The following is a 20,651-nucleotide window of genomic DNA, read 5'->3' on the forward strand; positions in this document are numbered from 1 at the left end:
GTGCAGGATTCATTAGTCCTTGCCAGTTGTCAATGTTTCTTGTGAAGTGTTGGATCACTTTCTGGCTTCTCCTGCTTAGCTGCCAATTCAGCAAAGATAAGTGTCTGTTTCTTTTTCTGTGGCACACATGCAGTGTGCTTATATTTTGTGCTATTCATTTGTTTTTCTCTTGTCCAGCTTAGACTGTGTCAGTGTTTTCTCAGTCTTGTTGGATTCTCTGGAGTTGCAGATATACGCTCCACATCTTTAGTTAGATGGTGGAATTTTTGTATTTTCTGCTGTGGATATTTTTGGAAGGATTTTTATTACTGACCGCCTAGTATCCTGTCCTATCCTTTCCTATTTAGCTAGTGTGGCCTCATTTGCTAAATCCTGTTTCCTGCCTGCGTGTGTCTTTTCCTCTACTACTCACAGTCAATATTTGTGGGGGGCTGCCTATCCTTTGGGGTTCTGCTCTGAGGCAAGATAGTATTCCTATTTCCATCTATAGGGGTATTTAGTCCTGCCGCAGTGTCGAGGTGTCTAGGTTTTGTTAGGCACACCCCACGGCTACTTCTAGTTGCGGTGTTAAGATCAGGATTTGCGGTCAGTATAGTTACCACCTACTCCAGTGAAAGTTTTCATGCTGCTCCAAGGTCACCGGATCATAACAGCGCTCCACTACTTGCCACTCCACCACATGCCACTGCATCACATGCCGCTGCACAAAATGCCACTCCACCACATGCCGCTGCACCACATGCCACTCCACCACATGGCGCTCCACTACTTGCCTCTCCAGTACATGTCGCTCCACCACATGCCGCTCCACCACATGCCGCTCCATCACATGCCACTGCACCACATGCCACTGCAACACATGCTGCTCCACCACATGGCGCTCCACTACTTGCCACTCCAGTACATGCTGTTGCACCACATGCCGCTCCACCACATGCTGTTGCCCCACATGCCGCTCCACCACATGCCGCTGCAACACATGCCGTTCCACCACATGGCGTTCCACTACTTACCAATCCAGTACATGCTGCTGCACCACATGCTGCTCCACCACATGCCGCTGCACCACATGGCGCTCCACTACTTGCCACTCCAGTACATGCTGCTCCACCACATGCCGCTCCACCACATGCCGCTCCACCACATGCTACTGCACCACATGCCACATGCTGCTCCACCACATCGCGCTCCACTACTTGCCACTCCAGTACATGCTGTTGCACCACATGCTGCTCCACCACATGCCACTCCACCACATGCTGCTGCCCCACATGCCGCTCCACCACATGCCGCTGCAACACATGCCGCTCCTCCACATGGTGCTCCACTACTTGCCACTCCAGTACATGCTGTTGCACCACATGCTGCTCGACCACATGCCGCTGCACCACAGGCTGCTCCACTACATGCCACTGCACCACATGCTGCTCCACCACATGGCGTTCCACTACTTACCAATCCAGTACATGCTGCTGCACCACATGCCGCTCCACCACATGCCGCTCCACCACATGCCGCTGCACCACATGCCGCTGCACAACATGCTGCTCCACTACATGCCGCTGCACCAAATGCCGTTCCACCACATGCCGTTCCACCACATGCCGCTCCACCACATGCCGCTCCACCACATGCCGTTCCACCACATGCCGCTCCACCACATGCCGCTGCACCACATGCCGCTGCACCACATGCCGCTCCACCACATGCCGCTCCACCACATGCCGCTCCACCACATGCTGCTGCACCACATGCTGCTCTACCACATGCCGCTCCACAACATGCCGCTGCACCACATGCTGCTCCACCACATGCCGCTCCTCCACATGCTGCTCTAGTACATGCTGCTCCACCACATGCCGCTGCACCACATGCTGCTCCACCACATGATGCTCCACCACATGCCGCTCCTCCACATGCTGCTCTAGTACATGCTGCTCCACCACATGCCGCTGCACCACATGCTGCTCCACCACATGATGCTCCACCACATGCTGCTCCACCACATGATGCTCCACCACATGCCGCTGCACCACATGCTGCTCTTGTACATGCTGCTCCACCACATGCTGCTCCACCACATGCCGCTCCTCCACATGCTGCTCTAGTACATGCTGCTCCACCACATGCCGCTGCACCACATGCTGCTCCACCACATGATGCTCCACCACATGCCGCTGCACCACATGCTGCTCTACCACATGCCGCTCCACCACATGCCGCTGCACCACATGCTGCTCCACCACATGCCGCTCCTCCACATGCTGCTCTAGTACATGCTGCTCCACCACATGCCGCTGCACCACATGCTGCTCCACCACATGCCGCTGCACCACATGCTGCTCCACCACATGATGCTCCACCACATGCCGCTGCACCACATGCTGCTCTTGTACATGCTGCTCTTGTACATGCTGCTCCACCACATGCCGCTGCACCACATGCCGCTCTAGTACATGCCGCTGCACCACCTGCTTCTCCGCTAAATGCGGCACCACCAAATGCCGCTCCACAAGATCTGCTCTTGGGATTGGACAGATGTGGAGTCGATGAGGAGGCGCCTGGAAGCAGAACATCAAGGGTTAAGAGGAGTGGGTCTGACAGCAGGATCTTACAGTGGGGTGTGACAGTGGAGTCTGAGGATGGGTCGGCACACACTGATCTGTGCTGTTAATTGCCCGGATCGCATTGTGGGGTCTCCGCTTGCTTGAGTGCCCCCATTATCCCCTTGCTTGGTTCCATTCATCTGCACAGTCCCAGCATCAACACTACAAAGTACCCTCACTGTGCTAACTACAACACCCATCATCTCACCTACAGGTGGCGACTTACACGCACCACCCCCCATAATTACCTCCAAGCACAGCACCCCCACCGCAGTGACAACCTACCTGTGCTCGGTGCTGGAGTCAGAGCATGGGTGCCGGCAGCCATTCACACCCCGGGGAGGGCGGACAAAGCCTCCTTGTCCCCTCTCATTCTGGGCCTTGTTTTCCTCTGCTCAGCGGCCCAGAGACCCTTGCAGCCCCCAGTGCTAATCCAGGTCCCCAGCGCTGAGCAGCCCCCTCCTCAGCCACCCCTAAACCTCCTCCTTTTTTGAGCACTGAAGCTGGGAACCAATTTGCTTCCCCCCTTCCTCTGTGCAGCTGCGGAGTGCGAGATTCTGACATTTCTCCACTCTTATCAGTTTAATTACTGTTTCCATAGCAGCAAAGTGCGGTCGCCTGGCTAAGGCCAAGAGCGGGTGAGCAGGACTGAGCCCAAGACTGGCACTGCTGACATAGGACACCCACATATAGCAGAGAGCCCCCAATACTGACAGCCCCCCAATACTCAGGAGAGAAGAGAAAGACTGTGCCCAAGACTGGGCACAAGGCTGAACCCAAGACTGGGTCCGAGAACGAGCCTGAAACTGAGCCCGAGACTGGGCCCGAGACTGAGCCCGAGACTGGGCCCGAGAATGAGCGAGAAACTGGGCCCGAGACTGGCACTGCTGAGATAGGACACCCACATATAGCAGAGAGCCCCCAATACTGACAGCCCCCCAATACTCAGGAGAGAAGAGAAAGACTGGGCACAAGACTGGGCACAAGGCTGAACCCAAGACTGGGTCCGAGAATGAGCCTGAAACTGAGCCCGAGACTGGGCCCGAGACTGAGCCCGAGAATGAGCGAGAAACTGGGCCCGAGACTGGCACTGCTGAGATAGGACACCCACACATAGCAGAGAGCCCCCAATACTCAGGAGGGAAGAGCAAGACTGGGCCCGAAACTGAACACAAGGCTGCACCGAGACTGGCACTGCTGACATACGACACCCACATATAGCAGAGAGCCCCCAATACTCAGGAGGAAAGCGAAAAACTGAGCCCAGGACTAGGCCCGAGACTGGGCCCGAGACTGGCACTGCTGAGATACAGCACCCACAAATAGCAGAGAGCCCCCAATACTGACAGCCTCCAAGACTCAGGAGAGAAGAGGAAGACTAAGCCTAAGCCTGAGGACGAGACTGAGGATGACACTGAGCCCGAACCTGAATGTGACACTGGGCCCTGCTAAGATGAGGCACCCACATATAGCAGAGAGCCCTCAATACTCAAGAGAGAAGAGATAGACTGGTTCCGAGAGTGAGCCAGAGACTGAGCGTGAGTGATCCCAAACTGAGCCCGAGACCGAGCCTGGCACTGCTGAGATACAGCGCCCACAAATATCAAAGAGCCCCAATACTAACAGCCTCCAACACTCAGGAGAGAAGAGCAAGAATGAGCCCGAGACTGAGCCAGAGACTGAGACCAAGCTCAAGGCTTTCACTGCTGAGATACGGCACCCACAAATAGCAAAGAGACCCCAATACTGACAGCCCCCAACACTCAGGAGAGAAGAGCAAGACTGAGCACGAGACTGAGCCCAAGAATGACCCAAAGACAGGCACTGCTAAAATACAGCACCCATAAACAGCAATGCGCCCGCAATACTGACAGCCCCCAAACACTCAAGAGAGAAGAGTAAGACTGAACCCAAGACTAGGCCTGAAACTGGGCCAGAGACTGGCACTGCTGAAATACCACACACACAAATAGATAGAGCCTCCAATACTGACAGCCACCCAACACTTAGGAGAGAAGAACAAGACTGAGCCCCAGACTGACCCTCAGGAAGAACCCAAGACTCACCCTGAGAATGAACCCAAAACTGAACCCGAGACTGGACCTAAGACTTGCACTACTGAGATAAGGCACCCAAAAATAGTAGACAGCCCCCAATACTGACAGCCCCCAAACAGTCAGGAGAAAAGAGCAAGACTGAGCTCAAGACTTAGACAGAGACTGAGCCCAAAACTCAGCCTGAGACTGAACCAGAGGCTGAGCCAGAGAATGAGCCCAAAAATGAAACCGAGATTGGTACTGCTGAGCTACGGCACCTACAAATAGCAGAGAGCCCCCAATACTGACAGCCCCCCAAACAGTCAGGAGAAAAGAGCAAGACTGAGCTCAAGACTAACTGAGCCCAAAACTCAGCCTGAGACTGAACCAGAGGCTGAGCCAGAGAATGAGCCGAAAAATGAAACCGAGATTGGTACTGCTGAGATACGGCACCTACAAATAGCAGGGAGCCCCCAATACTGACAGCCCCCCCCCAATAGTCAGGAGAGCAGAGCAAGACTGAGCCTGAGACTAAGCTCGAGACTGACCTTGAGAATTAACCCAAGACTGGCCCCGAGAATGAACCCAAAACTGAGCCTGCGACTGGTACTGCTGAGATAAGGCACCCACAAATAGCAGACAGCCCCCAATGCTGACAGCTCCCCAACAGTAAGAAGAAAAAAGCAATACTGGGCTTAAGACTTAGGCTCAGTCTTGGGTTCAGTCTCTGTCTGAGACTGAGCCCAAGACTGAGCCAGAGAGTGACCTCGAGAATGAATTCAAGACTGACCCTGATAATGAACCAAAGACTGATCCTGAGAATGAATCCAAGAGTGAACTCGAGACTGAGACCAAGACTGGCACAGCTAAGATACAGCACCCATAAATAGTAGAGAGCCCCCAATATTGACAGCCCCCAACACTCATTAGAGAAAAGCAAGACTGAGCCCGAGACTGAGCCCAAGACTGGCACTGCTAAGAAAAGGTACCCACAAATAGCAGAGAGCCCCCACTACTGACAGCCCCCAAAACTCAGGAGAGGAGAGCAAGACTGAGCCTGAGACTGGACCCAAGACTAAACCTGAGAATGGTCCAGAGACTGAGCCCAAGACTGTAACCGAGACTGAGTCCAAGACTGCAACAGAGCCAGAGACTAAGCATAAGACTGACACCGCTGAGACACGCTACCAACAAATAGCAGGGAGCCTCCGCTACAGACAGCCTCCAACACTCAGGAGAGAAGAGCAAGACTGAGACTGGACTCAAGACTAAACCTGAGAATGATCCAGAGACTAAGCACGAGAATGAGCTCAAGACTAAAACTGAGCCCAAGACGGATCCCAAGACTGAGCTCAAGACTGTGACAGAATCAGAGACTAATCATAAGACTGACATCGCTGCAGATACGGTGCCCACAAATATAAGAGAGCCTCCGGTACAGGCAGCCCCCAACATTCAGGAGAGAAGCGCAAGACTGATCCCATGACTGAGCCTGAACCAGAGACTGAGCTAAAGAATGACACTGCTGAGATACTGTACCCACAAATAGCAGAGAATTCCCAATGCTGACAGTACCCCAACATTCAGGAGAGAAGAGCGAGACAGACTGAGAATGAACTTATGCGTGAGCTCAAGTATGAGATACGACACATACACAAAGAAGACAGCCCGCAATATGGACGTTCCCCACAACACTCAGGAGAAAAGAGCAAGACTGAGCCTGAGACAGAACCCGAGAGTGAACTCAAGACTGAGCTAAAAACTGAGCCCGAGACTGGCACTGCTAAGATACAGCACCACAAATAGCAGAGAGCCCCAAATACTGATAGCTCCCCCAAAACTCAGGAAGGAATAGCAAGTCTGAACCCAAAACTGAGCCTGAGACAGAACTCGAGACTGAGCCTGAGACTGATCCCAAAACTGGGTCTAAGATAGAGCCTGAGGCTGAGCCCAAGACAGGCACTGCTAAGCTACAGCACCCACAAACAGCAGAGAGCCCCCAATACTGAAAGCTCCCCCAACACTCAGGAGGGAATAGCAAGTCTGAACCCAAGACTGAGCCTGAGACAGAACTCGAGACTGACCCTTAGAGTGAACCCAAAACTGGCTCTAAGATAGAGCCTGAGGCTGAGCCCGAGACAGGCACTGCTAAGATATAGCACCCACAAATAGCAGAGTCCTCAATACTGATAGCTCTCCCAACACTGAGGAGGAAATAGCAAGTCTAAACCCAAAACTGAGCCTGAGACGGAACTCGAGACTGAGCCTACGACTGATCCCAAAACTGGGTCTAAGATAGAGCCTGAGGCTGAGCCCAAGACAGGCACTGTTAAGATATAGCACCCACAAATAGCAGAGAGCCCCCAATACTGATAGCTCTCCCAACACTCAGGAGGGAATAGCAAGTCTAAACCCAAGACTGAGCCTGAGACGGAACTCGAGACTGAGCCTGAGACTGAACCCAAAACTGGGTCTAAGATAGAGCCTGAGGCTGAGCCCGAGGCAGGCACTGCTAAGATACAGCACCCACAAATAGCACAGAGCCCCCAATACTGATAGCTCCCCCAACACTCAGGAGGGAATAGCAAGTCTGAACCCAAGACTGAACCTGAGACAGAACTCGAGATTGAGCCTGAGACTGATCCCAAAACTGGGTCTAAGATAGAGCCTGAGGCTGAGCCCGAGACAGGCACTGCTAAGATATAGCACCCACAAATAGCAGAGTCCTCAATACTGATAGCTCTCCCAACACTCAGGAGGAAATAGCAAGTCTGAACCCAAGACTGAGCCTGAGACGGAACTCGAGACTGAGCCTAAGACTGATCCCAAAACTGGGTCTAAGATAGAGCCTGAGGCTGAGCCCAAGACAGGCACTGCTGAGATATAGCACCCACAAATAGCAGAAAGCCCCCAATACTGATAGCTCTCCCAACACTCAGGAGGGAATAGCAAGTCTAAACCCAAGACTGAGCCTGAGACGGAACTCGAGACTGAGCCTGAGACTGAACCCAAAACTGATACTAAGACAGAGCCTCAGGCTAATCCCAAGACTGGCACTGCTAAGATACAGCACCCACAAATAGCAGAGAGCCCCCAATACTGATAGCTCTCCCAACACTCAGGAGGGAATAGCAAGTCTGAACCCAAGACTGAGCCTGAGATGGAACTTGAGACTCAGCCTGAGACTGAACCCAAAACTGATACTAAGACAGAGCCTCAGGCTAATCCCAAGACTGGCACTGCTAAGATACAGCACCCACAAATAGCAGAGAGCCCCCAATACTGATAGCTCTCCCAACACTCAGGAGGGAATAGCAAGTCTGAACCCAGGACTGAGCCTGAGATGGAACTTGAGACTCAGCCTGAGACTGAACCCAAAACTGATACTAAGACAGAGCCTCAGGCTAATCCCAAGACTGGCACTGCTAAGATACAGCACCCACAAATAGCACAGAGCCCCCAATACTGATAGCTCCCTCAACACTCAGGAGGGAATAGCAAGTCTGAACCCAAGACTGAGCCTGAGATGGAACTTGAGACTCAGCCTGAGACTGAACCCAAAACTGATACTAAGACAGAGCCTCAGGCTAATCCCAAGACTGGCACTGCTAAGATACAGCACCACAAATAGCAGAGAGCCCCCAATACTGATAGCTCTCCCAACACTCAGGAGGGAATAGCAAGTCTAAACCCAAGACTGAGCCTGAGACGGAACTCGAGACTGAGCCTAAGACTGATCCCAAAACTGGGTCTAAGATAGAGCCTGAGGCTGAGCCCAAGACAGGCACTGCTGAGATATAGCACCCACAAATAGCAGAAAGCCCCCAATACTGATAGCTCTCCCAACACTCAGGAGGGAATAGCAAGTCTAAACCCAAGACTGAGCCTGAGACGGAACTCGAGACTGAGCCTGAGACTGAACCCAAAACTGATACTAAGACAGAGCCTCAGGCTAATCCCAAGACTGGCACTGCTAAGATACAGCACCCACAAATAGCAGAGAGCCCCCAATACTGATAGCTCTCCCAACACTCAGGAGGGAATAGCAAGTCTGAACCCAAGACTGAGCCTGAGATGGAACTTGAGACTCAGCCTGAGACTGAACCCAAAACTGATACTAAGACAGAGCCTCAGGCTAATCCCAAGACTGGCACTGCTAAGATACAGCACCCACAAATAGCAGAGAGCCCCCAATACTGATAGCTCTCCCAACACTCAGGAGGGAATAGCAAGTCTGAACCCAGGACTGAGCCTGAGATGGAACTTGAGACTCAGCCTGAGACTGAACCCAAAACTGATACTAAGACAGAGCCTCAGGCTAATCCCAAGACTGGCACTGCTAAGATACAGCACCCACAAATAGCACAGAGCCCCCAATACTGATAGCTCCCTCAACACTCAGGAGGGAATAGCAAGTCTGAACCCAAGACTGAGCCTGAGATGGAACTTGAGACTCAGCCTGAGACTGAACCCAAAACTGATACTAAGACAGAGCCTCAGGCTAATCCCAAGACTGGCACTGCTAAGATACAGCACCCACAAATAGCAGAGAGCCCCCAATACTGATAGCTCTCCCAACACTCAGGAGGGAATAGCAAGTCTAAACCCAAGACTGAGCCTGAGACGGAACTCGAGACTGAGCCTGAGACTGAACCCAAAACTGGGTCTAAGATAGAGCCTGAGGCTGAGCCCGAGACAGGCACTGCTAAGATACAGCACCCACAAATAGCACAGAGCCCCCAATACTGATAGAGCCCGAGACAGGCACTGCTAAGATACAGCACCCACAAATAGCACAGAGCCCCCAATACTGATAGCTCTCCCAACACTCAGGAGGGAATAGCAAGTCTGAACCCAAGACTGAGCCTGAGACTGATCCCAAAACTGGGTCTAAGATAGAGCCTGAGGCTGAGCCCGAGACAGGCACTGCTAAGCTACAGCACCCACAAATAGCACAGAGCCCCCAATACTGATAGAGCCCGAGACAGGCACTGCTAAGCTACAGCACCCACAAATAGCAGAGAGCCCCCAATACTGATAGCTCTCCCAACACTCAGGAGGAAATAGCAAGTCTGAACCCAAGACTGAGCCTGAGACGGAACTCGAGACTGAGCCTAAGACAGAACCCAAAATATATACACACTATACACACACACTATATACACACACTATATACACACTATACACACACACTATATATACACACTATATACACACAAAATGTACACACTATATACACACTATATACACACGCTATATACACACTATACACACACACTATATACACACACTATATATACACAAAATGTACACACTATATACACACACTATATACACACTATATATACACACTATATACACACTATACACACACTATATACACACACTATATACACAAAATGTACACACTATATACACACTATATATATACACACACTATACACACTATATACACACACTATATACACACTATATACACACACACACTATACACACTATATACACACTATATACACACACTATACAGACTATATACACACACTATATACACACACTATAGACTATATACACACACTATACACACACTATATACACACTATATACACACACTATACACACACTATATATACACACTATATACACACGCTATATACACACTATGCACACACTATATACACACTATATACACACTATATATACACACACTATATACACACACTATATACACACTATACACACACTATATACACACTATATACACACACTATATACACACTATATACACACACTATATACACACTATATACACACACTATATACACACGCTATATACACACTATGCACACACTATATACACACTATACACACACTATACACACACTATATACACACTATATACACACACTATATACACACACTATATACACACGCTATATACACACTATGCACACACTATATACACACTAGACACACTATATACACACTATACACATGCACTATATACACACTATACACACTATATACACACGCTATATACACACTATGCACACACTATATACACACTATACACACACTATATACACACTCTATACACACTATATACACACTATATACACACACTATATACACACTATATACACACACTATATACACACACTATATACACACGCTATATACACACTATGCACACACTATATACACACTATACACACACTATATACACACTCTATACACACTATACACATGCACTATATACACACTATACACACTATATATACACACTATATACACACACTATATACACACTATATACACACACTATATATACACTATATACACACTATATACACACACTATATACACACGCTATATACACGCTATATACACATTATATACACACTATATACACGCACTATATACACACTATACACACACTATATACACACTATATACACACTATATACACACACTATATATACACTATATACACACTATATACACACACTATATACACACGCTATATACACACTATATACACGCACTATATACACACTATATACACACACTATATACACACGCTATATACACACTATGCACACACTATATACACACTATACACACACTATACACACACTATATACACACTATATACACACACTATATACACACACTATATACACACGCTATATACACACTATGCACACACTATATACACACTAGACACACTATATACACACTATACACATGCACTATATACACACTATACACACTATATACACACGCTATATACACACTATATACACGCACTATATACACACTATATACACACACTATATACACACTATATACACACACTATATACACACGCTATATACACACTATGCACACACTATATACACACTATACACACACTATACACACACTATATACACACTATATACACACACTATATACACACACTATATACACACGCTATATACACACTATGCACACACTATATACACACTAGACACACTATATACACACTATACACATGCACTATATACACACTATACACACTATATACACATGCTATATACACACTATGCACACACTATATACACACTATACACACACTATATACACACACTATATACACACTCTATACACACTATATACACACTATATACACACACTATATACACACTATATACACACACTATATACACACACTATATACACACGCTATATACACACGCTATATACACACTATGCACACACTATATACACACTATACACACACTATATACACACTCTATACACACTATATACACACTATACACATGCACTATATACACACTATACACACTATATATACACACTATATACACACACTATATACACACTATATACACACACTATATATACACTATACACACACTATATACACACTATATACACATTATATACACACTATATACACGCACTATATACACACTATACACACACTATATACACACTATATACACACACTATATATACACTATATACACACTATATACACACACTATATACACACGCTATATACACACTATATACACGCACTATATACACACTATATACACACACTATATATACACTATATACACACTATATACACACACTATATACACACGCTATATACACACTATACACACACTATATACACACACTATATACACACACTATATACACACTATATACACACTAAACACACACTATATACACACTATATACACACACTATATACACACTAAACACACACTATATACACACACTATATATACACTATATACACACTATATACACACACTATATACACGCTATATACACACTATATACACACACTATATATACACTATATACACACTATATACACACACTATATACACACACTATATACACGCACTATATACACACTAAACACACACTATATACACACTATATACACACACTATATATACATTATATACACACACTATATACACACGCTATATACACACTATATACACGCACTATATACACACTATATACACACACACTATATATACACTATATACACACGATATACACACACTATATACACACGCTATATACACACTATACACACACTATACACACACTATATACACACTATATACACGCACTATATACACACTATACACACACTATATACACACACACTATACACACACTATATACACACTATATACACGCACTATATACACACTATATACACACTATATATACACTATATACACACGATATACACACACTATATACACACACTATACACACACTATATACACACTATATACACACTATATACACACACTATATATACACTATATACACACGATATACACACACTATATACACACGCTATATACACACTATACACACACTATATACACACACTATACACACACTATATACACACTATATACACACTATACACACTGGATATGTCAAGTGATGCATTAAAGAAATTAAATGAAGAAATTGATGTGGACCTACAAAAATGGGCCCATGATATCCAAATGACTAAAATAAAAAAATGTAATCGAGATATCCAGGACAAACAACAGTCCAGGGTTTACAGATGGCAGAATCCATGGGGCCGATCACGTCCGAGGTCCAGGAATACGTCCTATTCCGGGTCTAGATCTACTTCAGTACTCTCGGGCAGATCTAATTATGATGAAGACACAAGGTCCAATGTATCCCAATCTGAATTGGTTTCCACGTCTGAGTCCAATAATAAAAGGATGACTACTAGACAACACGCCAGGAGCAAGGGAGCCGGGGGAGCTACAGCTCGGGCTGGCCGCCAGGGAGGACTCCAGGTACTAAATTTGTCATCATATGTACTTACTGAGTCTCAATTGGATGTCCTGACTAGGGGCCTGACCTTCTCTCCAACGAGAGCACCCGAATGCCAGTAAGTTTCCGCCCTCTGTCTTGCCCAGATCCACCAGGTTCCCCCCTTGTCCCTCAGTCCGGCAGTTGAGATATTTACGAAACTGGTGAGTGAAGACTTCAAAAAATTGTCCACTAGACGGACCTTTGATAATTTAACCGCCAAACAGCGTCCGGCCATCTCGCAACTGCAATCACTGCGAGATGTTGTGTTTAAACCTGCGTTCAAGGGGGGGAACATTGTGGTCTGGCCAAGTGAGAAATATGAGCGTGAGGCATTTCGCCAGCTTCGGGATTCTAATACCTACCTCAAGTTGTCCTTCAATCCGATGGGCACTTATTTGCGGGAGTTGGAGCAGATCCTTGTTGGAGCTTTGGAGGGGGGTATTATCCCCAAAAATGTTTTCGATGGTTTGATGATCAGGTCCCCCAGGACTCCAACCTTTTATTTGTTACCTAACGTCCACAAGGATGCCCTCAACCCTCCGGGACGTCCTATTGTGTCCGGGATCGGGGGTCTATGTGACCATGTGTATCAATTTATAGATTTTTATCTAAAACCCCTGGTCCAAACATTACCTTCGTATGTTCGTGACACTACCGACGTCCTGGCGCGGGTTGATGGCATCCTTGTGGACAATACAACCCTCCTCGTCACTGCTGACGTGGAGGGTTTGTATACCTGTATAGCACATTCTTGTGGGATAGAGGCAGCTCGCTTCTTCTTGGGGACCTCCGACCTGGACGGCCCGATACGTGGATTAATCCTCGAGCTGCTGGACTATGTCCTTACCCATAATTTTTTCGTCTTCAAAGACGTTTTTTATTTACAGAAGCACGGCCATGGGTGCGGCCTGCGCACCCTCGTACGCCAATCTCTTCCTGGGTCACTGGGAGAGATCCCTTTTTGGCGACGGGGGCCCGCCGGCCGCTTCCCATGTGCTGTGCTGGTATCGCTTCATTGATGATATTTTCTTTTTATGGGACGGGACCGTCCAGCAGCTCGAGGATTTTATGGGTATTTTGAACAATAATACTCTAAATATAAGATTAACACATACATATAGTGATGTTACGGTCGATTTTCTGGACATCCGTCTGGAGGTCGACAATTGTCGGCGTATCCAGGCGGATGTCTTCAGAAAATCGACCTCTGTTAATTCACTGCTACATGCCTCATCGGCACATGACCCATCCACGGTTAGGGCCGTCCCGGTCGGACAGTTCCTCAGGATGCGGCGAATCTGCTCTTCTGAGTCCAGATTCGAGGCACAGGCCTCGGATCTGAAAGACCGTTTTCTGGCCCGGGGTTATTGCCGGAGATCTATCAAATACGGCTATAACCGTGCCAGAAAAACCCCACGTGAGACTCTATTACATTCACTCAGTAAACGGACCAACAAGGATGCGGCTGGTCCCATTCGTTTTATTTCAACTTATAATCACGAGTGGAGCAATATGCGCTTTATCCTTGCTAAACATTGGTCCTTTCTGGGGACCGAGCCCTCCCTGGCGGCCTCCCTTGGCCCTGGTCCACAGATGACCTCTAGGAGGTGTAAAAATTTAAATGATTTACTAGTACGCAGCCATTATGTCCCCACCCCGAATAACCCATTTGGTACGAGGGGTCCCAATCTGGGGTGTTTCCCGTGTGGGCACTGTCTTGCCTGCACCAATGTCCTGCGCTGTTCTAGTTTTATGTCCACAGATGGAATGAGAAAATTTGACATTAAGGAACGGATTTCCTGCAGTACAACCAACGTAATTTATTACGCTACGTGTCCCTGCCCCATGGTTTATGTGGGGCTAACAACTCGGGAACTGAGAGTCAGGGTCCGTGAGCATGTGCGGGACATTGGTGCGGCCAGGACAGTGCCTGACATTTCTGATCTTAAATCAATTCCACGCCACTTTAGGTCACGCCATAAGTGTGACGCAAAATTACTCAAGGTGAGAGGCATTGATGCCTTGCATCTGGGTATTCGGGGTGGGGACAATAAAAAGTTACTGGCGCAAAAAGAAACAAAATGGATAGTGCAACTTGGTACAATGTCACCAAATGGCCTTAATGAGGCATTGAGTTTCGCCTCCTACCTATAAGTATATGCTCCAGAACTGTTCATGGCGTGTTTGGGATACATTTTACCTCCCGCCTCTTTCTCTTTTGAATATGGCATCCTTAAAAATCTTTTCCCCTCCCCCTATCCGGTCCTCTATACCTGATAGCAGTCGGGATGTTGTTTTTATGCATTTTATTTTTTGTAATTTTGTGTTTGTGATTTTAATTCTTGTTTCTTTTGTTTGTATCATTATTAGTGATTTGAATTGATGTCATGCCCTAAGGTGTTCCTTGCAAATGTGTCCTTGGCCTCGTTAAACATCCATCACGGATACCACCCCAGTTGGTGTAATGGGGACCCGCCAATAAATACCACTAAGAAAATGAATGGGATAATTCCAGTCTATTATTGTGGACATCATCTTTACGAATGAGGAATACGCTTACTACAGCGTGGATTTGTTGTACAGCGACTGGATTATCTCTCTTGTTTTTCTAATTATGTATTTGTTTATATGCGCGCTTTTTTTTCATGTATGTGGTTCATGAGAATTATATTTGATGGGTCTCCAGCTTATCCACGGGGCGGCTTGTAGATTTAATAATAATTATGTGTCTATTTCCCATAATTATACCTTCTTTCATTGGTGGCCGTGCGTGTCGCGCTGCGGTCTGTCATGCCTCGGTGTGAACTGGCGTCTCTAGGGCTCGTCCGCACGCCTGGGTTTTTCCCAGGGGTGTGCACTTGTCTTGACGCTGTGTTTCACAGCCGGGACCTGCCGGACGCAGTGCGCATGCGCCGACAGCGCCACTGTAACTGGCCGCCGGGTATCATGTGACCGGGGTCAGGGGCTATTTTAAGGTCCTTTTCGGCACAATACAGCTATCCCCTTGAGGAAGCGGCACCATGCGGCCGCGAAACGCACGTCGGGGACCACCTCCTGACTGTCTCCCCACCCTGCCCTCGTACCTGGTAAGTCTCTGCCCCCATGTCAGCCACCACGACTTTTGGTGCCACTATGGAGTCCTAATATGGAGATGTTTTTGCTGTATACATGGGTGTGTGCTTCTCAGGTTAGGCGCACTGGTGCCTGGATCTGCCTGTAATCAGTGTTGGGATATTTATTACTTTCCTCTTCCCCTTCTTGGAGGGGGTGGTGCAGGGGTGTCTTTTGAGCTCCCGTTTTGGCAGTTACACCTGTGGGGGCGGGGTGGGTGGTAGGGGGGCCTTTTGCGCAGCATGTTTCAGGCATTCATTCTTGCTCTTATTACTAATTTACGATATTTAATATTAAATTATATGTCCTTGTACCATTTCTGGAATAAAATTTGTTTAATGGAATGTTCATCAATGCTCTGTATTTTTCTCCGTGTATCATGATATGTTTTGAGCGGATTTAGTGAGTTCGGGGGTGGTTGGCGGTATTTTCGCCAGATCTCGTTTTCTCACATTATGCAGTTGGGATTTCTGTTTACACTATACACTATATACACTATATACATTATACACACTATATACACTATATACACACACTATACACACACTATATATACACACTATATACACATTATATATACACACTATACACACTATATATACACACTATATATACACACTATATATACACACTATATACACACGCACTATATACACTATACACACTATATATACACACTATATACACACTATATACACACTATATATACACACTATATACACATTATATATACACACTATACACACTATATATACACACTATATACACACGCACTATATACACTATACACACTATATATACACACTATATACACACTATATACACACTATATATACACACTATATACACATTATATATACACACACTATACACACTATATATACACACTATATACACACGCACTATATACACTATACACACTATATATACACACTATATACACAAACTATATACACACTATATACACACACTATACATACACACTATACACACACTATATATACACACACTATACACACTATATATACACACTATATACACACGCACTATATACACTATACACACTATATACACACACTATATACACACTATATATGCACACTATATACACACTATATACACTATACACACGCACTATATACACACTATATACACACACTATATATACACACTATATATACACTATATACACACTATATTCCTACTATACACACACTATATACACACTATATATACACACTATGTACACACTATACACACACTATATATACACACTATATACACTATACACACGCACTATATACACACACTATATACACACTATATATGCACACTATATACACACTATATACACTATACACACGCACTATATACACACTATATATACACACTATATACACACACTATATATACACACTATATACACTATACACACATACTATATACACACACTATATACACACTATATATACACAAGATTCAAAGATTCAAGATTCAAGATTCAAAGAAGCTTTATTGGCAGGACCAAATACACATCAGTTTTGCCAAAGCAAGTGTATAGAGGCAATAGGGATAGGGACTGAGGGGATGTTGGGTACACTATACACACTATATATACACACTATACACATGCACTATATACACTATACACACTATATACACACGCACTATACACACTATATATACACACTATACACACTATACACACGCACTATATACACTATACACACTATATACACACTATATACACACGCATGGAAACAGGAACACATGGGCTACTTGCACAGTGAACAAGTCTGTATGATCATGTTCACACACCACCAAGAAACCTGAAGACACAAAAGAGAATAGTAAAACCAAAAACACTCAGTTTGAAAAAATGTTGCAGTAATCCGCAAGTGCTAGTAAAAGATGTAAAAAACAGGGTATTTGGTTGATACGTTTTTTGCAAAAAATGTATACTAAGCTGCTCTACCAATCTTCACGGTATACCCTTATCAGAGCAGTCCTAACTAATGTATGCAATCCCTATCTGATGTATTTAAAAACCTGATCATCTGTATATAACATATAACTATATACACTATACACACTATATATACACACTATATACACACTATATACACACTATACACACGCACTATATACACTATACACACTATATACACACTATATACACACGCACTATATACACTATACACACTATATATACACACTATATATGCACACTATATACACACTATACACACACTATATACACACTATATATACACACTATATATACACTATATACACACTATATATACACACTATATACACACTATATACACACTATACACACGCACTATATACACTATACACACTATATACACACTATATACACACGCACTATATACACTATACACACTATATATACACACTATATATGCACACTATATACACACTATACACACACTATATACACACTATATACACACACTATATACACACTATATACACACACTATACATACACTATACACACTATATACACACATTATATATACACTAAATACACTATATACACACTATACACACACTATGTACACACTATATACACACACTATATATATATATATATATATACACACACTATATACACACACTATATACACACACTATATACACACTATATACACACATTATATACACACTATATACACCCTATATACACACTATATACACACACTATATATACACACTATGTACACACACTATATACACTATATACACACTATATACACACTATATATACACACACTATATACACACACTATATATATATACACATTATATATACACACACTATATACACACACTATATACACACACTATATACACACTATATACACACACTATATACACACACTATATACACTATATACACACACTATATATACACACACTATATACACACACTATATATATACACATTATATATACACACACTATACACACACTATATACACCCTATATACACACTATATACACACACTATATATACACTATATACACACACTGTATATACACACTATATACACACTATATACACACACTATATACACCCTATATACACACTATATACACCCTATATACACACACTATATACACACTATATACACCCTATATACACACACTATATACAGACAATATATACACTATATACACTATATAAACACACTATACACACACTATATACACTATATACACACTATATACACACACTATATACACACTATGTATACACACTATATACACACTATATACACCCTATATACACACACTATATATACACTATATACACTATATAAACACACTATACACACACTATATACACTATATACACACTATATACACACACTATATATACACACTATATACACATTATATATACACACACTATACACACTATATATACACACTATATACACACGCACTATATACACTATACACACTATATACACACTATATTCACACACTATATACACACTATATGCACACTATATACACACTATATACACTATACACACGCACTATATACACACTATATATACACTATACACACACTATATTCCTACTATACACACACTATATACACACTATATATGCACACTATATACACACTATATACACTATACACACACACTATATACACACTATATATACACACTATGTACACACTATACACACACTATATATACACACTATATATACACACTATACACACTATATACACACTATATATACACACACTATATACACTATATACACACTATATACACACACTATATATATACACATTATATATACACACACTATACACACACTATATACACACTATATACACACACTATATACACACACTATATACACACATTATATACACTCTATATACACACTATATACACACACTATATATACACTATATACACACACTGTATATACACTATATACACACATTATATACACACTATATA

At 44.3% G+C, this 20,651-nt stretch overlaps 1 protein-coding gene across 2 annotated transcripts in view; it reads right to left on the minus strand.

The window, feature by feature from the left end:
• Positions 1-20,651, minus strand: part of LMO3 (LIM domain only 3) — a 109,039-nt gene that overhangs the window by 76,024 nt on the left and 12,364 nt on the right. Inside the window, exon 1 of one of the 2 annotated variants that reach the window (XM_069762750.1) lies at positions 2,892-3,157. The exons of the other annotated variant lie outside the window; for it this stretch is intronic. Within the exon in view, the coding sequence (XP_069618851.1) occupies positions 2,892-2,934 (43 nt within the window). The 5' untranslated portion in view covers positions 2,935-3,157. Of the gene's footprint in view, positions 1-2,891; positions 3,158-20,651 lie in introns of those variants that run through there. 2 annotated transcript variants of the gene reach the window in all.

Source organism: Ranitomeya imitator, chromosome 4 (assembly GCF_032444005.1).
Source record: "Ranitomeya imitator isolate aRanImi1 chromosome 4, aRanImi1.pri, whole genome shotgun sequence".
Taxonomy (NCBI): Eukaryota; Metazoa; Chordata; class Amphibia; order Anura; family Dendrobatidae; genus Ranitomeya; species Ranitomeya imitator.